The 22,960-nt window shown below is 36.4% G+C and overlaps 1 protein-coding gene across 2 annotated transcripts in view; it reads right to left on the bottom strand.

Moving 5' to 3' along the window:
* kcnip1a (Kv channel interacting protein 1 a) overlaps window positions 1–22,960 on the bottom strand; it is an 87,220-nt gene that overhangs the window by 60,750 nt on the left and 3,510 nt on the right. Inside the window, exon 1 of one of the 2 annotated variants that reach the window (XM_058797356.1) lies at window positions 3,693–4,557. The exons of the other annotated variant lie outside the window; for it this stretch is intronic. Coding sequence (XP_058653339.1) covers window positions 3,693–3,780 — 88 coding nt within the window. The 5' untranslated portion in view covers window positions 3,781–4,557. Of the gene's footprint in view, window positions 1–3,692; window positions 4,558–22,960 lie in introns of those variants that run through there. 2 annotated transcript variants of the gene reach the window in all.

Here is a 22,960-nt window from a genome sequence, read left to right as displayed (position 1 = left end):
TAATGCGTGATTACAGACTTTCCCGCGGACTGCTTCAACACACACTTTAAAACCAGATCTGTGCTAGCAAACCTGTTCATGACAGAGCCCAGAGCACTTTATCAAACATAAAATACACGCAAAACGGTGGAGAATGTATTTCATGCATCAGAGAGGCTGAAATTGAAACGTGAAATTGTTAGAAGTGAACGGTTTGCGCAGCGAGTTTTACAAAGCGGTGGCGAGGAACGTTCACCTGCAGCAGGTGAAGCTGATGAGAGTTTCTCCGCGCTGCGGGAACGGAACACGCTGGGCCGGGAATCATTAAAACCAGCAGGAGAACTGAATTCAACCGCAGAGATGGGAAGGATATAGGAACAGGTTCGAGTGTCTACAGCTTTCAGGCATAATGAGTTCAGTAAAACGCGTTTTCAAAGAATTCAAGATATTGACACTCACAAAAAATTGTCATTAATATTGCTAACATGTAGGCTACCATGGTATTTTTAAAGGACCCTACCATATAAGCTTACCTATTATATGTAGTCAGCCGATCATTATTGGAAAACAAACCAATAATGACCAGCTGACTGTCCATTTGACCACTTACTTACCTTATCACAATAGATAGATAGATAGATAGATAGATAGATAGATAGAACGATATCACAATAGACACACAGATAGATAGATAGATAGATAGATAGATAGATAGATAGATAGATAGATGGATAGATGGATGGACAGAACGATATCACAATAGACAGACAGATAGATAGATAGATAGATAGATAGATAGATAGATAGATAGATAGATAGATAGATAGATAGAGATAGACGGATAGATTGGATAGATGGATGGACAGAACGATATCACAATAGACAGATAGATAGATAGATAGATAGATAGATAGATAGATAGATAGATAGATAGATAGATAGATAGATAGATAGATAGCCAGATAGACAGACAGATAAATAGATAGATAGATAGATAGATAGATAGATAGATAGATAGATAGATAGATAGATAGATAGATAGATAGATAGATTTAGAATGGTATCTATCTATCCATCCATCTATATATATATATATATATATATATATATATACACACACACACACACACACAAACACATTGTGTCTGTGACCTTTGTCATGGTAAATTTATTTCAGTATGTTTGCTTTATATAAATATAGAACACACACACACAGAGAGAGAGAGAGAGAGAGAGAGCTGTCAGTTTTACTGTTAGCTGGGTCTGGATGATATCTGCCATTGCCAGAATATCTCCTGAGGTTAGTGCACTTAAAAGGCAACAATGCAAATACAACTCCACACACTTTCAATGCCAGGAAGTGAAATAACACCACAAACACACAGACGCATATGCTGTAAAAGCCAGAGGCGTGATGTGTGTGCGTCCCTGCGGGATGGACATACAACGCGCACACACATATACTGGACTGTGTCTGCTTCGGCTCAGGGCTCCACAGGGAGATCTGTGTACCATATGAATCTGAGGAAATCACATTACTCCAGAGTCATCCTGTGTGTGTGTGTGTGTGTGTGTGTGTGTGTGTGTGTGCGTGTGACTGTGTGTGTGTGTGTGTGTGTGACTGTGTGTGTGTGTGTGTGTGTGTGTGTGTTCAATGCAGCACTTATGGCCTGAAGTCACACACACAAATACATTCTACATAATACGCAATGATAAAGGTAGAGAATGGAAATTGCTTAGTTAATGTATGTACAGTATGTGTAGAGTAGCATGGTCACATATCTCTTTAGAAGACTTTGCCTGCAGGTTTACAGCAAAACACAGCGATTGTGTGTGTGTGTGTGTGTGTGTGTGTGTGTGTGTGTGTGTATGTATGTATGTGCGTGTGCAAAGAAACAGCTTTAGGTTTAAAGAGAATGTTTAGATTTTCAGATTTTCAGATTTTCAATGCATATGTTTGCATGAATTTCCACAGGAAAGAAGAATCACGAGTGAGATCTCCTTTATCTCATCAATGAAGAGCATCTGAAGTCTCCTGAGAAAAAGACCCCAGTAATCCCTCCTGTAGGGTTTCAAAAGAGATCTTAACATCTGAATCTCAGATTAGCCTGTCGCAGCCAAAGGTCAGAGATCACACTATGAACTCAAAACATTTCTCATCAAATGATCTGAGCTGCTCTCCGCATTCATTTTTATAGATCTATACTCTCACTGCATGACAAATATTGACTCATTTGTGTCTATTTTCCAAAGAGATTATAGGTGAAATGTGAAGCTAATGCTTCAGTGAATCTTAAGAGCTTCATTATGTCTCAAGTTATAAAGGGCAATATCTGGGGCATCTGATTTTTTAAAAAGGTATTACTACATTAAAATTGACAGATTAATAAATACTTTAGAAGTATTTTTCTTTGCTAGTTCATGTTAACTAACTTTAAGGAAATGTAACTGTTAATTGTTACCATTTGATGCCTTTAGTTTCTTTTTTCCAAAGTTTTTTTAACCCATGATGTGTGTGTGTGTGTGCGCGCGTTTTTGTGACAAATGAGGACATACATTTGTATGATGACAAGGGTATGATATAGGTATTACAAGGAGAAGGTGACTTATCGGGACATTACCCCATGTCCCCACTTTTCAAAACGCTTATAAATCACACAGAATGGAGTGTATTGAAAATCTGAACTAGCACAAAGTTTCCTGTAAGGGGTAGGTTTAGGTGTAGGGTTGGTGTAGGGAAATAGCACATACAGTTTGTACAGTATAAAAACCATTACGCCTATGGGATGTCCCCACTTTTCACAAAAACAAATGTGTGTGTACTGTATTTTATGTTTTCTTTAGTTCTGTTTGGCAACTGACAGTAAAATCAGATGGTAAATCAAAGCAGTAAAGCTATCACACTATAACACACTACAACATACACACACATACACAGGACCACTTTCTAGAACACACTGAATGTGTGATTGCTCCCCGTAGGTCTTTGTTCACACATAAAACACACAGTCTGCTTTTGTAAACAACACCATTACCTCTATTTCTCCCTCATGACACTCACTGTGAGTGTCATGGCTCAGAAACACATACATAAATAGCCAAACAGCCAACATAACTACACTGTAAATATGAATGTAAATGACATGCATGGGTTCATCAGATGCCCTGCAGAATCTCTAGACACCTCAAATATCCAAATTGAATAGAATAAATCAATAGTCTCAAGGCCTTTCTTTATGATGGGCTTCTTACTGGAGGAACCACTGATGGTCTTTGGAGTTCTTGCAGAAAGTAATAGTTCATCAGGTTGTCTGATCTTTATTAAAGGTGCTTATAGAGGTTCTGCAGAAGGATCCATCTGTGCAGTGATCTGAGGAACAAATAGTGCCACTATAATCTTTTCATTTTAACACTGAAAATGTTTAGAATCAGATGTTTCTGTACTGTTATTGCCATACTCTTAATATTACTGAACTAATAGTTGATTTAAAAGGACATACTAAAACATCTGGTGTGAGATTTACTTAGAAACTGTTTTCATTTAGAAATTGCGAGTAAATTTCACTAATAATAAGGCAAACAAAGCATTGAATTAAACATGCCATTTTTAAATAGAAAGACTGAAATAGTATTTTCTTGGTTTTTACACTGTAGTTGACCCATCATTTCACCCATATTTGAGTTATGGGTGAATTATGTACACATTTTCATACCTTTAATGAGTGTTCCCGTCACCAGTTTGCTCACAGACAGAGCAAACTTCACTAACCCGTGTTTGCAGCGCCTGGCACAGCCGGACATCCTCACAATGTCACTTGGTGCAAGCTGGTAAGTCCAAACCAGTTCAACCAATATTCAGCTGAACAACCGATCAGACAGTCAAGGAAGAGAGTAAAATGGGACCATCAGGAAGGAGAACCAAAATCCAGGACCTTAGAGAATCAGCTGCAAGGGAACAAAAGTTACATCCACAAACTCGACCGAAAGGAAGCTACAGATGAGAAAAGTGTTTGATTGGTTTCTACAGGGTGAAATCCTGTTCTTTCTCCAGAGAGCTCTGTTTCCGCTCACATAAAGGATGCACAGAAATCAATGAAGGAGCCAGTCAATGAAACACTGTGAAAAGACTCCATAAAAGTCCAACTTTGAAAAAAAAAAAAAAACAGGAACTTTGTGTCCTCGCTTCTCCAAAGAAAAAGTGCAAGAAGGACAGGAAAGAAGAGAATGATAAATTAAAGAATGTCAGATTCCCTCTGATGAAGAGTGATGATCAGCTGCAAACTGACGCACAGCCTGATTTCATCCGCTTTTATTCCCACCCTCTCTCTCTCTCTCTCTCTCTCTCTCTCTTTGTGCTGCAGAGCACCGTTTTACCTCCAGCAATGCTGTGTGTGGACGTTTTCCTCCGAGGCAAGACGGCTCTGTATTACTGTACGCATTTTCTCTATCGTATCTCCTCCCTCTCTCTTACATACTCTGCCCTTCTAAATCAAGGTATTGCATGGATGAAGAATATTACTACAGCTACACCACTAAAATGATACATATGTATACTGCACTGTAAAAATAAATAAATAAACAAACTGTCAGACTTTTGTCCCCGTGTCTTGTGTTTACACATGCTTCCCAGTGTTTCCATGTCCTTAGTTTTTCCCGTTTCCTGTTCTCATCATTAGTTTATTAGTCCCCAGCTGTGTTTGATTAATTATCTAGTTTTCTCCCTGTTTATAAGTGTTTCCCTGCCTTTAGCGTCCGGTCTTGATCGTCATTCCGTGTCTCCTACGTGCTCTGTGTTGTGTTTGGATTAATAAAGCCTGTGTGAGTGGAAGAATTCCTTGTCTCCTCGTCCCCTGATCCAGAGAAGTGTGACACAAACACAGACTTTTCAATGAACTCTGTTAGTAGCCTATGCAAATCGGATCAGATTTACAGCCGGAATCTCAAAGCATGAGCCTTTTCTGTACCAAAACTGTATGAATGAGTGAGTGATGATTAGGAATAAGAAAATGCGTGTGACAGTGCAACATATCTGATGTTCAAATGACTGAATACAATTTTAAGTCATTTTAAGTAAAATGACAGTTACTAAAAAGGCTTGTTTTGTTTGTTTTATAGAGAGCTTGTTAATCAGGCCAATAAAAAGATAGAAATGTGTAATTTTATCAGCGTAAATTAATGGGGCCAAGCCTACTATTGATGCTTGGCAGGGATTTTTCTTTAACATACTCAATTATATAAAGGAATGACTTGTTGTTTTTTTGGTTTTTGGTTTCTTTTTTCCCTCCCTCTCTTTCTCCTTTCTGACTGTCTGTTGTTTTGTTTTGTTTTGTTTTGTTTTGTTTTGTTTGTTTTGAATGGATGTTATGACGTCATGTATGAAAATAAAAAGTTGATAAAAAATAAGTCTGTAATTTTATTACAAATATATAAAACTGATTTGAAATCAGTTAAAAAATCACCACCATTTAGCAGTAAACCATTGTTTTGAAATGGTTAAGATTTGCTAAAACCACATGATTTTGGCTGTTTGATACGTGCTCCAAATCACCTGTTCAAAACAACTGATTCGCAAAGGTTTCGAAAGCACCAATCATTAGTCACCGCTTTCTGTCACACCAAAAACAAAACATAAATAATATTGTAATGATCTGCGAAGCTGTTTTTCTAAATTCCTGAGTACGGTGGCCCAGTAGTGCACAACACAATGCAAAGGACTAGTTTTGTTGTGTTGTGCTAATTTCATTATATTGCGACTTGTTTCCATAGTGTTGCAGCTTGTTTCTGTTGTGTTCAGCTAATTTCGATGTATTGTTGCTTGTTTCCGTTGTGTTGTGTTAATTTCATTGTATCGTGCTAATTTCATTGTGTCGCTACTTGTGTCAGTTGTGTTGTGCTAATTTCATTGTGTTGCGGCTTGTTTCCGTTGTGTTGTGTTAATTTCGTTGTGTTGCAGCTTGTTTCCGTTGTGTTGAGCTAATTTTGATGTATTGTGGCTTGTTTCCGTTGTGTTGTGTTAATTTCATTGTATTGTGCTAATTTCATTGGGTCGCTACTTGTGTCAGTTGTGTTGTGCTAATTTCGTTGTGTTGCGGCTTGTTTCTGTTGTGTTGTGGCTTGTGTCAGTTGTGTTGTGCTAATTTTGTTGTGTTGTGACTTGTTTTCATTGTGTTGTGGAGATTTTGTTGTGTTGTACAGGGCCACCGTCCCCTGAGACCATAATGCACAACACAACAAAATCTCCACAACACAACGGAAACAAGCCGCAGCACAATGAAATTAGAAAAACAATGAAATTAACACAACACAACGGAAACAAGCCGTACCCTGAGACCATTATGGCACCTGCAGGACTTGCAGAGCATTTGAGGACTATGGTAATTCGAAGATAAGGTGGTTAAAAAAAATAGCTGATCATCAGTTCTCAAATAAAATCTGAAATACACTGTTGCTGCATTTATATAGTTACAGTATTAATGAATAAATGTTTTTTAAAAAATGCTTAAAACACTAAGCTGATAAGATTTATGTTTAAGTTTAATAAATAGAATGCTAATATAAACATAGAAAATAGCAGGCCTATTGTATCGGTTATTTGTTAATAATCTAAGTTGTTATTTGTATATTTATGAATTTATTTAACCTTAAAAGCATTAAGTCAAACTGGAACATTAAAAAAGACAGATACAGTGTGTTTTTTTACTGGATTCACAAAGGTTACATGTGATTTTAGGTTGTCATATTCCTCATTTGTAAGTCGCTTTGGATAAAAGCATTTGCTAAATGAATAAATGGAAATGTAATGCACTACACTCATGCTGAGTATCTGTTGATTTGGCTGGGTCTAGTTTGTGTAATCTTTAGTACTTTCTGTACAGCGGCACAGCAAGAACCACTGAGATTCCCAGGACAAACCCAGACTTTCCAGCCACTGGACTCTGTTAGTATGCAGATCAGATCAGAATTACGGCAGGAGTCTCAAAGGATGAGTCTTATCTGTACTAACCCAAAGCTCACCGCTTTATACCTGCAGTGTGACGCAGACCTGCATCTCGGTGTCGCTCACATTGTGAAATCTTTCGCTCCCAGAAGAACACCAGATCTCTGGCCACATCCATATTCACATTCTATCCATCCTAAATAATATACAAGGGTAAGATTAGATCCCAAATTATGGTGCATAGGAAATATATGCCAAAGGCGCCCAGGTGGTGTAATATTTACAGTGGATTTTCGAAATATGCATCTGTGTACAGTATGTTTTTGGGCTTCAAAAATCCCCTCATGTTCGAGAAGAAGAGTTTATGGTAGTTATCCAGCAAATTTTTACATAGAAAACAGTATTAGACTAAAACTGTCACCACAGTTTTTAAGTGTGTGAACCTTTGAAGTAACTGTTAGTGCTCACAGGTTGCTCAAGGAATAGTTCACCTAAAAATAAAAATTAGCTGAAAATGTACTTGTCCTCAGGCATTCCAATATGTAGAAATGTACCATTGCATCACTTGCTCAACTTTATTATTATACCTTTATTTAACCAGGGAAGAAAATCACATTGAGATAATTATCTCATTTACAAGTGGCCAAGGTAGCAGCACACAATAAACATAATAAAACAAACAAAGTAAGATTAAATACATAAAACAATGATCACAACCCTAATAACACACACACACTCACAACCACACACATACACACACACAACAATAATGCAACATTCAAAGTTAAGAACAGGTGCAGACAGTTTTGAATGATTGGTTAAGATATGGATCCTTCAGTGAATGGGTCCAAACAGCTGATAAAAGCATCACAATAATCCACAAGCAATCCACATGACTCCAGTCCATCAGTTACTGTCTTGTGACATGAAAAACTGTGTGTTTGTAAGAAACAAATCCATCATTAAGATGTTTTTAACTTCTGGCTAAAATATGATTCCTCTATCTATAATATTGCTTTCTCCTATGAAAAAGTCATCTCATCTGAATCAAAGGAGAGATATATGCACAGATCAAGCACCGTTTACAAGCCAAAACAGTTCTAAATATGTGGCTGGATTTTGATGTGAGAGGACATTTGGATGGAATTTTTCACTGAAAGAAGTGTTATTATGGATTATGGCTCATATTTTGGGCAGAAGTGACGGTTTGCAGTTAAAAAGTCTTAATGATGGATTTGTTTCTTACAAACACACAGCTTTTAACGTCACAAGACATTAACTGAGTCATGTAGATTACTTGTGGATTATTGTGATGTTTTTATCAGCTGTTTGGACTCTCATTCTGACGGCACCCATTCACTGCAGAGGATCCATTGCTGAGCAAGTGATGTAATGGTACATTTCTCCAAATCTGTTCCCATGAAGAAAGAAACTCATCTACATCTTGGATGGCCTGAGGATGAGTAAACTTTCAGAACCTTAAGCAACCTTTCAGCACTAACAGTTATATAATGTAATGAATATAACCAGATGCCTCCAGCCATGACAGTGTGTAAAATGTCCAGATGCAGTTTTATTCTGATAAAATTACTCATAATTCAAGTTAAATATTTCAACAGTTTTTGAGAATGGCTTTATTTACAGAAATGTACTCTAGAGAGATATTTTTGGGGACTTTCATGCACACCGGGAATTTATTTTCCAGTGTATTCTCAGTGGCGGAGAGCAGCATTAATGCATATAATGAGAAAAAAATGTATTTTAAAAAACCCTGCGGTGTGTTTTCTCTCTCTTGTGACCCACCACATAATCTCGCTGAGCCCACATATATTCAGGACTGTTTATCTATGAGTCCTGTAATGGAAAAATGAAGCCCTCTGTTCCCACAAACAAAGTGCCTCATCACTGAAGGAAGTGCAGAGGAAGTTATTAAACGTAGATGAAAGGCAGAAAGAAAGCGAGCGGATAGAGAAGAAGAGCGAGCTATATGTCTGACTGAAGGAAACTTGGCCCGTTCAGAGATGCTGCTTTCTGCTTTATGGTTGTTCAAAAATTTGGTGCTTGGAACAGTTTGTGTTATCAGTCAGTCCTCAGCGGCACTGCAGAAACAAACCCAGGCCATCACTATAGAAATTGCCTGTCACAACAACCTAAAACCTTCAGTTGTCACAATACACCTGAAAATGTATTTATTTTGGCGTAAAGTAAGGAATGGATGAGGAAGAAAGAATGAAAAAAAGATACACTTTCCTCATGAGCAAAATGAGCACAATTCACTGCCATATAATGCCAAAGCGTTCTAATTGGATTTTAATGCATTGTTATGTGGACGCTAAAGTATTCTGGTTAGTTGCTAAGTGGCTTCTTAAAGGGATAGTTCACCCAAAAATGAATATTTGGGCAATTTTAACTATCTAATAGTATCACTTTAATGGCTTTTTAAAGAAGTATCTTATGCTCACAAAGGCTGTATTTGGTTGATCAAAAATACAGTAAAAACAGTAATAATGTGATAAATATTTACAATTGAAAAGAACTGTTTTCAAGATTGATAATAATCAAATGTTTGTTGAGCAACGAATCAGCATATTAGAATGATTTCTGAAGGATCATATGACACTGAAGACTGGAGTAATGATGCTGAAAATTCAGCTTTGATCACAGGAATAAATTACATTTTAAAATATATTCAAATAGAAAACAGTTCTTTTAAATTGTAACAATATTTCACAACAGTCTTCATTTTACTGTATTTTTGGTCAAATAAATGCAGCCTTGGTGAGCAGAAGAGACTTCTTTCAAAATTACACCAACCCCAAACTTTTGAAAGGTAGTCTATAAATAATCTAAAATGAACTATTAATTATTTTAATTATATTTCACAATATTACCGTTTTTACTGTATGTTTAATCAAATAAATACAGCTTTGATGAGCAGAAGAGACTGGTATTAGTGTAACACTCTTCATATTTAATGCATTAATAATGATTTGAAGAAAAGCCAGAAAAAAAGACAAGCTGTTTTCATAATCAGAAATACAACAGAGAGATTAAGGAGCATTATGAGATTTGCATAAAGATGCTGATATCTGTGAGATTGGGCTGGAATGAGTTTGTTTTCGCTGTAATGGATAAAAAGGGAAATGATTCTCTGTGTGAAGAATGAACCTGCTTATCACCCTTGTGATTAAAAGCAAGATTAAACATGAAAAATGAGAAAGATTCAACAGAAAAACTGGAATGTGTGTGTGTATGTGTGAGAAAGAGCCTGTAGGAAGTGTGCGACAGATTTTAACAAGTCTCTAAATTTACCATCAGTCCCTGAGACAGACAGATAGACAGAAGACAAAATGCCTGCAGGGGGAAGAGGAGAGAAACAGAGAACAAAAGAAAACAATCAGATCACTCACAGAGAGAAGAGGGGAGATGAAATAATACAAGAAAGAGAATGAGCAATAAAGTGATTCATAGTCTCATAGAGCTCTAGTGGATCAGGTCTGATCAATGACTCACAGACATCAGCGACAAACAATATTAAGTGCAACTAACCATTTAATTAAATATAGTTAGGACAGCAAAATAAATGGGTAAAACGGAAGTGAAAACACTTGTAATACAGCATTTTATATGTCTGTTGCATCTTTTATCCTGCTACATTTCCTGTGCATTTTACAAAATGTCAGTTTTCATTTTCAGAACATTCAGAAATAACGGAACAATAAGCATTTTGCAGTGAACCTGAAGCACAGTTTGACCTGCATTAATCCAACTAACCCATGCTTTTTGGTTTGAATTTTACCAGAGTATATGATAATAAAAAAGCTGTATTGAGATGCATAACTTGTTTTCCTGTTGCACGAACTTCAAAATAGTAAGTCAGCCAAAAGGAAACTGCAATAATAAAGTAAAACCTTGATGTTATGTATTAAATTAAACACAAATGAGTCAATAAACTCTAGACAGCAGCTCTGATTATCTGATGAGAAATGTTTGAGTTCATATCACTTGTGAGATTAATTGGAGCTTTTTTCTTAAGAAGTCTCCGTTTACTGTCCATCTAATCTGATTGCTATAGGATATTAGATTTATGGTTTTTCTTTGCTACAGGACGACATGACCGTCTGCTTGAGCTACATCACGCACACACACACACACACACACACACAAACTGTCACATAAGGGTCTAAGAAACAGCTGCTACCCTTGGATACATCAGACCGTCTGGGACACACAACAACACCACACACACTCTCTTCTTTAGCGGATAACTGATTTGCTTTCATTTAACACATAAATTAACATGCTACGCTTGGCAGACAGCGAGGGAGTGTGAGAGACTGAATGAGAGGCCGGGTGAGATGTGATTTGCTCTTTTGGCAAAGTCTTACTGGCTATGAAATATTCTCTCTCTGTGCAATTAAATTCATGCATTATGAATCAGTCCTCTCAGTGTGTGTGTGTGTGTGTGTGTGTGTGTTGTGCTGACTCTCTACTAAATGCCAAGATACAATTCAACAAACTGTAATCACTTTATGGGCCTACAAATAAATAAAAACACATGGTTGCATGGAATAACAAAATAATACATTTGAATAATTATATTCATTGTTATCATTTATAATAATAATATTAATTAACTTCAAGAAGACTTAATTTCTGTGGAGTTTGATGTAGATTGTTGAATATTATGTGTTTTACCCCATGTACATTTTAAAAAAACATGTCACATAAATGCTTAACGCATGGATACTCATATAACAAAATACATTCATTAAAGCCACACAAGTCTTAACACAAACTGTGCATGAAACACTTCAAGGGAATAACTAACTAGTTAATTATTTTAATAGAGGAACAAACTCAACCTGAAATCACAATCAAAATCAACAACAAAACTGCAGATAAAACTAGCAAAGGGTCACACAATGTAACCATATCAAGTATTCAATAAGCCTGAACCACAATCCTAACCCAACTAATCCACTATGCTTTTTGGTTTGATTTTTACCTGAGTATTTTGTAATAAAAAAAAACTGCTTTGAGATGTGTAACTTGTTTCTTGTTACTGGAACTCCAGAACAGCAAGTCGACCAACAGAAAACTACAATAATACAGTGAAATGCATAAATTCTTTGTTGTTGCATGAGTGGATTTGTAAGTTTATGTCAATGCTTAATGCATAAATAAAACTTGAATATTTTTAAGAATTAAGCTGCGAATGTGCATTCAATACTCTCTTAATACATCTCTTGAAACTGTGGATCAGAGTAGTTGTTGGATGGGGATGCTTTCGTTTTTTTCTCTGGACTTAGTTGAGCGGTTCATTAATTGAGATCAATATATCATTGCAGGGATCAAAGAGATTTTGATTTAGTTCTCCACTGCTTTAATAGGATTGAGGATTGTTGGTGTGAACATCAATATAAACACGTTGCAATCATTATAGAGCTTAATGACCCTTCAACATTCTGATGATTGCTTTGCATAACTAAAGGAATAGTTTCTTTAAATTGTTTTATTTTTAACCCTGGGTTAATGTAGCGCACAAATCTTTTATGATACTTTTGAAGTGCTTTTATATCTGTTTATATCTGGAGCTCAACTGCCCAGTGGCCTGTAGTAAGAAGCCGGTTATGTTTTTTACCCAGGTAACTTCACGTTTAGTTTGAGAAAACTCTGAGTTTTCGGGCTCAAGAAGGTGGGTTGGATTTTAGCGGGTTTTGTCGTCATGGTAACTTGCGCTACAGCTGCTACCCTGTTCCAGAGCAGGTTTTATTCGGGGTTATTTTATTCTATTTTATTCTAAGATCGCAAACCGAAACTGGACTAATCAGCTGTGAGCAAAGTAACATCTGATGCAATGAATCCACTCCCCCGTTTCTCTCACTCCAAATTAAAACAGTTTACAGTCAAAGAATTTTAGAGACAAAATTGCCCGACTTTTTCAGCTATTTATTTATTATATCACATTAATTGTAATTGTTTATAATTCATATAATACATTCATATAATTATTATATGAAGTGGCAATTAATTTTAAGCTTCGTATTTAAATGAAATTGTGTGTGTGTGTGTGTGTGTGTGTGTGTGTGTGTATATATATATATATATATATATATATATATACAGTGCCATGAAAAGGTTTTTGCACCCTTCCTGTTTTTTAATTTTTTGCATATTTGTCACACTTAAAAGATTCAGATCATCACACGAATTTTAATATTACACATGGATAATGCAAGTAAATACAAAATGCAGTTTTTAAATGATGATCTCATTTATTAAGGGAAAAAATCTGTTCAAACTTGCCTGGCCCTACATGAAAAATTAATTGCCTCCTGTTAAATCATGAAAGAACTTAACCACATTATTTTAGAAAGCCGAGTTAAATTTCACTAGCCAAACCCAGGCCTGATTACTGCCAGACCTGTTGAATCAAGAAATCACTTAAATAGAACCTGTCTGACAAAGTGAAGCATGCTTAAAGAGCAACACATCATGCTGCGATCTAAAGAAATTCAAGAACAGATGAGAAACAAAATAGTTGTATCAGTATCAGTATGTATCAGTCTGGAAAGGGTTATAAAGCAATTTCTAAGGCTTTGGGACTCCAACGAACCACAGTCAGAGCCATTATCCACAAATGGAGAAAACTTGTGGTGAACCTTCCCAGGAGTGGCTGGCCTACCAAAATTACTCCAAGAGCACAAAGACGACTCATCCAGGAGGTCATAAAAGAACCCAGAACAACATCTGAAGAACTGCAGGCCTCACTTGCCTCAATTAAGGTCAGTGTTCATGATTCAACAATAAGAAAGAGACTGGGAAAAAACAGCATCCATGGGAGTGTTCCAAGGCAAAAGTCAAAAGTCAGACCAAAAAGAACACAAAAGCTCGTCTCACATTTGCCAAAAAATATCTTGATTATCCCCAAGACTTTTGGGCAGATATTCTGTGGACTGATGCAACAAAAGGGCAAAAACCTTTTCACAGCACTGTATGTATACACATACTAGATAAGCTTTAATATATCCAACTTTTAAAATGACTAAACTTATGTTTTCCTTTTGATCTCTGTGTGCTGTGAAACTATATATAATAATTAAGTTGAGTTGATTCCTTTGCATAGTCATACATTTTCTTTCTGTTGCCAAAGTTTTGCTGCAGCAGAAGTGTTTATTCCTTCCTTGTAAATGCATTTAAATTTATTACATTTTTAATAACGACATCTCTTAATCTTCAGCAGAAAAGTGAATTGCTGACTCTCGCGAGAAGTGAATCCAAAGGACTCTTTGCTGATGCTCTCCATCCGTGTGATTGGCTGTTTGCTGGACGTGTCACGCTTTCAGGTGCATGCGCTCCAGAGTTAATCACAAACTCTGGTTCAAACTCTGAGTTGACAGAGATCGTTTATATCGAGCTTTGTGAGCCCAGTGAACCTGATCTAAACCATGTTGGCTTTATTTAAAAGCATTACAATAAATCGAGCTATCAATGGTGATTAAATCTAACGATCGGTTAGCTCATATAGCATCAAACCGTGCAAATGATTATTAATGTTATACTTTGTTCTCAAATTGTTAATGTTAACAACATCAGCATTGCATGACTACGTGTATGTAGTGTGTATTAGCGTTACATGTAGATTTCAATTTTTGTACAGTCTAATCTCTAATTGTCATACCATTCGAATTTAAAATTCAAACCATTCAAAAAATTATTTTAACCCAAAAAGAAAATTATTCTTCCTTAAAACTGGTTCCCTTTTAAAATACAAAACTTGTGTAATCCCATGTAGGCTATCTGTAATCAGATGCACATTTAAATCTGGAACGTAATCTAGTTTCAGTCACTTACATGTGTTTCATAAACACATAATCCTTTCTGGATTACAATCTGCCATCAAAATTATACATTTAATTATTTTAATATGATCCTCACATGCGAAAGCCTACTAGCCGGGACAACTTCTTCATGTTTACAGACATGACGTAATGATGCAGCTGCATGCTCAAACTTCCCCAGCTCAAATTATTGCTTTTGCTAAGATTTTTTCTTAAGGAAGATAAATATGCACACTCTAAAAAAAAAATGGTGCTATATAGCACTAAAAGTGGTTCTTGGCTCGTAATCATAGGAGAACCACATTTGGTGCTACAGTATATAGCATCAAATCTTTAAAGGTGCTATACAGCACCTTTGTCAAATGGTGCTATGTAGAACCATAAGAGGTGCCATATTGCACTGTATTTCTTCAACAAAAATCGTGCTAAACAGCGCCAACAGTGGTTCTTTGGCTCGTAAAGAACCTTTAAAGGGGCTTAACAGGTTCTTTGTACGGCAGTGGTGCTATAGCACCTTAATCACCCCAAAGAACCACTGAAGAACCATACAGGAGTTTAACAGGTTCTGTATATGGTAGCGGTGCTATATAGCCCCTCAGTCATGCCAAAGAACCGGTGAAGAACCACTGAAGAACCATACAGGAGTTTAACAGGTTCTGTATATGGTAGCAGTGCTATATAGCCCCTCAGTCATGCCAAAGAACCGGTGAAGAACCACTGAAGAACCACTGAAGCACCAAGATTTGGTGCTATACAGCACCAATAGCGGTTCCCCTATGATTACGAGCCAAAGAACCACTTTTAGTGCTATATAGCACCATTTTTTTTTAGAGTGTATAGTGATAAAAACCAAAATATTAAATGCCATGGATGAATATTTACTGAGTAATCCATAATTTTGTAGAGGATGGTAAAAATGGCAATTTTCACCTGAGATTCAGAGCCAAATTACAGGGGAGTAAAAATGACTTCAGCAAGATGGCAGCATCATAATGTTACTTTTACACAGAGGTCTATTAGTACAATCTGTTGACCTTAGCAATCTTTGTTGCATTATGTTCCAATGGTGACCATTCAAAAACTGGGAAAGAGCACTTTTTCTCCAAGTTTTTTCTCCAAAGTTTGCATTCCTGTACCTCAAAAAGTATTAAAGATATCTAAATGCCCTTATTGGTTCTTTACAAACTTTCTTTTTGGCATCTTCATTTTTAAGGCCATACATGATTCAGTTACAGAGATATTGGAATTTCAATATGGCTCCAGACAATTTAATTTAAATCGTTAATGTGTACACATTTTCAGTGGTGAAAAACCAAATGTGGGTCACTTTGCATAAATATGACACTTCTTTTCTTTTAAAGAGGAAGGTCTGAAAAATAAATAATGTTAAAACTAGAGATGTATCTTGTTTCCTTCTGTCAAAACAACTGCATTGAACATACCTGTCCGTGTATAATTTCATTGTATGAAATTAAATCAGATTCAGTAAAAGATGACAGAATTTGTATTTTTGGCTGAACTTTTCCTTTAAAGACACTTTATTAACACAATATGTTACTCTAACAGCACATTTTCTCTGTTACATTATATGTGTGAACAGATTTCTATTCTGAGACACGAGGAGAGAAAACCAACTCATAATAGAGCATGTGTAAATAGACTGAGAAAAGAAAGAGAAAAAGAGACTCTACCCACTCATCTGTGATTCTCAAAGGAAAAGCTGTCTACCTAATGCCAATACAACCTCACGCACACACACACACACACACACAGTGTGCATTGGCAGTGGTGTGCACAGAGCTCTGCTTTGCATAAACAGCCGATTAAAGAAGCTGAAGAACTGTCACAGACTCCGGAAGTGAATGAGGTGATTCTTCAGAGAAACAGACTGCAGTAAAACCACCTGCTTTAAAAGTGGTCCCAGCAGACGCGCGTGCGCGCCGCTATAACAGTGTCTTTTACTCAACAGCTGTGGTGCAAACAAAATGAGACTAATTAAACACACGGTAGGATGCTGGACTTTGGCAGTACCATGCCAAATGAAATTCTGATGGAAACCTCGCAGGTTTGGGTCTTCAGCTGCGATAATCACACCAAACACAGGTGCGGTCAAATTAGCAGCATTTGGGCTAATTTTTACGGGCAAAAAAAAAGAATCATTTTCTTTCCACCTTATTTTTCAACGCAGAAGTAAGCCGTTCAGTAAAAGGCAAAACTTCAGCAGATTTTTGAGTTTTCTCAACCTGTTGTTTTAAGTTTATACAACAAAAATTTGAGAATCTCCCACAAAAACAAGTTGAGCAAACTCAAAAATCTGCTGAAGTTGGTTGCCTTAAAATTTTAAGTTGGCTCAACTTTCTTTTTTTTTTACAGTGAAACCAGTGTGTTCATAATTAAGATAATACGTTAAACTAATATGGTAAGACATACCAGTTTGAAATATCAAGCCGCAACGCGAGATGTTTTGTACAGCTAAAAATAGCTGGAAGCTGATGACACCAGAAGTCAGACACATTAAATTTATAAATGGCCACGGCCGCTCTTACGGGAAAAATAATGTGCACTTTCAAAAAAAAAAGTTGAGCCAACTTAAAATTTTCAGACAACCAGCTTCAGCAGATTTTTGAGTTTTCTCAACTTGTCGTTTTAAATTTATACAACAAAAATTTGAGAATCTCCCACAAAATTAAGTTGAGCAAACTCAAAAATCTGCTGAAGCTGGTTGCCTTAAAATTTTAAGTTGGCTCAACTTTTTTTTTTTTTTTACAGTGTGGATAGTCAATAGTGTCACGACGTTAAAGCGCAGAACTCACTTTCAAACCAAGCAGCTTTCTGTTGTTTGGCATGGCCAACGTGTTTTCACATGACCAACATGTGCGAAATGTACGTGCCGAAATTTCACAGAGCAACGTTAAATGTCTTTATAAGGCATAAAGAGACGTAAACACATAAAAGCATTTTTTCCTGTTCAAACTATTCAATGGGCTGGCATGTTTTACATTGTGCCGCTCAAACTGTATGGCACTAGCAACCATCAAAGTCAAGGGTTTGAATCCCAGGAATGCACAAGTTGCTTGGATTCATTGTAACACGAATTGTCTATAAAATGTTACACTGTTTACAAGCATGTCTATTGGTCATAGTTTAAAGGGGTAATGAAACATGGAAATTCTACCAATATCATTGACATATTAGTTTTTCTTAATATTTTGAATTAGATTTTATACTTTCTGATTTCATTTGAATTTAAATTAAAGTTATAGTAATGCTGTTTGTTTGCGTTTGTCAGTTTATTAAGCTAAATCCTTGGACTGGCATAGCCTATGATATGTAAACTCTGTCATGTGCATCTATCCAGGAAATATGTCTTTCCTCTTTCCCCTTGTTAGTTTAAATGTTAAACATGATGTTATATGGAAAGTCACGCTCCCTCCTTAAATAATGTCTCTTATGTGGAAATTTGAGGTGCTACCTGAACTGAATCACAATTGAATGACATATGCAGCATATACAGTGGGGCAAAAAAGTATTTAGTCAGCCACCAATTGTGCAAGTTCTCCCACTTAAAAAGATGAGAGAGGCCTGTAATTTTCATCATAGGTATACCTCAACTATGAGAGACAAAATGAGAAAAAAAAAATCCAGAAAATCACATTGTTGGATTTTTAAAGAATGAATTGGTAAATTCCTCGGTAATATAAGTATTTGGTCACCTACAAACAAGCAAGATTTCTGGCTCTCACAGACCTGTAACTTCTTCTTTAAGAGGCTCCTCTGTCCTCCACTCGTTACCTGTATTAATGGCATCTGTTTGAACTCGTTATCAGTATAAAAGACACCTGTCCACAACCTCAAACAGTCCAACTCCAAACTCCACCATGGCCAAGACCAAAGAGCTGACAAAGGACACCAGAAACAAAATTGTAGACCTGCACCAGGCTGGGAAGACTGAATCTGCAATAGGTAAGCAGCTTGGTGTGAAGAAATCAACTGTGGGAGCAATTATTAGAAAATGGAAGACATATAAGACCACTGATAATCTCCCTCGATCTGGGGATCCACGCAAGATCTCACCCCGTGGGGTCAAAATGATCACAAGAACTGTGAGCAAAAATCCCAGAACCACACGGGGGGACCTAGTGAATGACCTGCAGAGAGCTGGGACCAAAGTAACAAAGGCTACCATCAGTAACACACTGCGCCGTCAGGGACTCAAATCCTGCAGTGCCAGGCGTGTCCCCTGCTTAAGCCAGTACATGTCCGCGCCCGTCTGAAGTTTGCTAGAGAGCATTTGGATGATCCAGAAGAGGATTGGGAGAATCAGATGAAACCAAAATAGAACTTTTTGGTAAAAACTCAACTTGTCGTGTTTGGAGGAGAAAGAATGTTGAGTTGCATCCAAAGAACACCATACCTACTGTGAAGCATGGGGGTAGAAACATCATGCTTTGGGGCTGTTTTTCTGCAAAGGGACCAGGACGACTGATCCGTGTAAACGAAAGAATGAATGGGGCCATGTATTGTGAGATTTTGAGTGAAAACCTCCTTCCATCAGCAAGGGCATTGAAGATGAAACGTGGCTGGGTCTTTCAGCATGACAATGATCCCAAACACACCGCCCGGGCAACGAAGGAGTAGCTTTGTAAGAAGCATTTCAAGGTCCTGGAGTGGCCTAGCCAGTCTCCAGATCTCAACCCCATCGAAAATCTTTGGAGTCCGTGTTGCCCAGCGACAGCCCCAAAACATTACTGCTCTAGAGGAGATCTGCATGGAGGAATGAGCCAAAATACCAGCAACAGTGTGTGAAAACCTTGTGAAGACTTACAGAAAACGTTTGACCTCTGTCATTGCCAACAAAGGGTATATAACAAAGTATTGAGATGAAATTTTGTTATTGACCAAATACTTATTTTCCACCATAATTTGCAAATAAATTCTTTAAAAATCCTACAATGTGATTTTCTGGATTTTTTTTTCTCATTTTGTCTCTCATAGTTGAGGTATACCTATGATGAAAATTACAGGCCTCTCTCATCTTTTTAAGTGGGAGAACTTGCACAATTGGTGGCTGACTAAATACTTTTTTGCCCCACTGTAAAGTTGTTTTCTAAGGCCAGCCATCACTATTTTATCTGATAATACTGAGGGTTACTGATATAAACAAACTCCTACCTGTAAAGACTCTTTCACAGTCCGAAATTTTGTTTACATTATTATTTTTAGTTTTCGTATTCGTCATCCTTTCCTATCAAAATGCTTGCTACGCATGCGAAAACGCAGAAAATCGAACCTGATCCGAATTTTTTTATGATGGACGAAAGTTTCGCAGGCAGTGTGTAAACGTGATTGACACAACGTGAGGTCGTATTTATTTTTTAACGTGCAGAGATTTCACCCTCAGCAAGTGTGTGTATAAATAAATATTTATGGTTCTTCCTAGAAGGAGAAGGCAATAGTATATGGGCAAGTCTTTAACCCAAAACGTTCCGAAACATTGGGATGTTCATCTAACATTTTTTAAACGTTACTTATTGTTTCAGAATGTCCAGAGAACATTCAAAAGTAAACAAGTTTTGCAAGATCATACACTAAAAATCTTAGTTTGTGCAGCTCCTGGGTCATTTAGTGCTGTAGCATCTTTTGTTTCCCACCCAATAATGTTCAGTCAACGGAAAATAAAGAGCTTCTGCTGTTCTGAACGACACATTTAGTGCCGCAAGATCATTCATTTGTTTTGCAATAATGTTCAGTCACCCGTTCTTCTTCGCTCTGCGTGTGTGTGTGTGTGTGTGTTTCACATATTTTCTCTCTCTTGCACATTTAGCAGCACAGCCAAACAAACTGCGGTGTTTTTGCTGAGGTGTGTAGTTTATCCAGTAACACACCTTCCCCCCCAAAACAGCAATAAATGACGGCAATAAACCAGTGTACGCTGCTGGATCTGCCTGAACCAAGGCCAATACTTCCTGTGTGTGTGTGAGAGGCAGTAAACAACAAAATCCGATTTCCAAGCTATCTGGAGCGCTGACTCTGTTGACGTTTACTGTCAACATAGTGTCAATCCAATTTTAATATGAGTTGTAACACACTAATCTTCAATTAAACTTCCAGTACAGTGCACACAGAGGGGGGTCAGTGTTTAACTGCACAATTAAAATCTGATTAACTTCATGGAAGACCATGACGGCTTCTTGGGAAAATAGCTGGAGATATGCTGCCATCTACTGCTGCTACACAGATCTAATAGAGACCTGAACTAGTCGATAAGAAAAAGGCTCTTTACAAATGCAATATTCATATTTACATTGGGTTTATATACGTTTTAACATTGTCTAATTAAATATTCTGATTTAATTAGACACTGTTAATTGTTAATATTAATATGTTTTGTCAATATTTTGAATTATACATATACTGTATATATATTCGGTTTTAATTTTAATTTTAAAGTTTTAATCATTTTGATGTGTCTGTCATTTTTATTAGATTTAGTTTTAGTTTTTTTTTTTTTTTTTAAATCTATATAGTTTTTATTCATTTTATTTTAGTTCTTTTACTATTTATTTTAGTATTTTATCAAATTTGATTTATTTTAAGTAACAATTTTTTATGGTTTTAGTTTCAGTTAATGATAATCACCCTGCTAATGGATTAATTCAATACATATGAGCATACAAAATCATAAGGTTTATTTTCCAAGATATTTACTGTATACAATCAAGAATATAGTGAGGCAGGTTAAATCATTTGACAACCTCAACTAACACAAACGTGTCATAAAACGATTTGATATTTTAACAATGATGTCACTGTAATTGTCTTGCAATCATTTCTGGTTTACAATCAAATAATTTGCATCCAAATTATTCCAGAAAATTATATTGCATGGGTGTTAAAAAGCACTTTAACAAAAGAAGGAACTTCAATTATTTCACACGTGAAAGCACAAATATCTGTCGTCCTGAAACTGGGTCTTGAAATCATTTTCCGTGTGAATCATTAGATTATGCAACTGTTTGTTTAACACGTGCAGCGGTTTAAATAGCACAGAGACGTGGCAGCTAAATAATCTGTTCAAATCCCAGAGGAAAAAAACTATGATCAACATCACACCATAGAGAGTCTATGCTGAGAGTCCAGGACAGGCCAACCTGATCACTGAACTATGATCTCAGGTTTACACTCCTCAGGTGCGTGTTGGACCGATGACAAATGTGAACTGGACTAGTAATCTAATACTAGTAGTTTACTGCCATATGAGAAAGTACAGTGGAATTATGTACAAAAACAACCCTGCAGCGTAACAATAATAGCACAATAAAATATACACAAAACCTCACAGCACGACCAGTAGAGTATAAAACATATAAAAATACAATTATTTTTCTTATGTAATACATTACCAATGTATTTTTGTATTTTAATTTTGGTTGGTTTAGTAATGTATTTTGGACTTTAGTATTTTGAACTTTGGTTTAGTAATGATGATTTTAATGAAAAATTGGGGCATTCTGGGAGTTTGTGCCCTGTGGTGGGTTAATGAACAGTATATCTTGCTCTTACATCATCTGTCCTTTGCTGAACTCTGTTTTATCTCCAGTATCTCGATAAAAAGTGCTAGAAGATATATGTAGATACGAGTAGCACTATTATATTATTTCAATGACATATTATTTTAAGCCTGTGAGCAGAGTCACAATGTCAAGCTATTTTTTAAACATCATATATAGCTACATGATCGAAATTATTGTTAAGTAGGCCAAGTGGATTTATAGTATTGTACTTAAAATCACAGACTTACACTATTGTTCATATCAGTTTTGAAAGAAGTCTGTTCTGCTCAACAAGTCTGCATTTATTTTTATCAAAAATACAGTAAAAACAGTAATATTAGGAAATACTATTACAATTTAAAATAACTGTTGGTCACACTTTATATTAGGTGGCCTTAACTACTATGTACTTACATCAAAAAATAAGTACAATGTACTTATTGTGTTCATGTTGTATGGCAAAACACTATTGCTGCTATTGAGGTGGGATACGGGTAAGGTTAGGGGCATGTTTGGTGGTATGGGTAGGTTTAAGGGTGGGTTAAGGTGTAAGCGATGGGTCAACAGTGTAATTATAAATGGAATTACAGAAATTAATTGCAGATGTAATTACATATAGGTATTTTTAAAAATATAAGTACAATGTA

This window comes from Onychostoma macrolepis, chromosome 14 (assembly GCF_012432095.1).
Source record: "Onychostoma macrolepis isolate SWU-2019 chromosome 14, ASM1243209v1, whole genome shotgun sequence".
NCBI lineage: Eukaryota > Metazoa > Chordata > Actinopteri > Cypriniformes > Cyprinidae > Onychostoma > Onychostoma macrolepis.
Note: the sequence above shows the minus strand (reverse complement) of the source record. Positions and strands in the feature narration are given on the sequence as shown.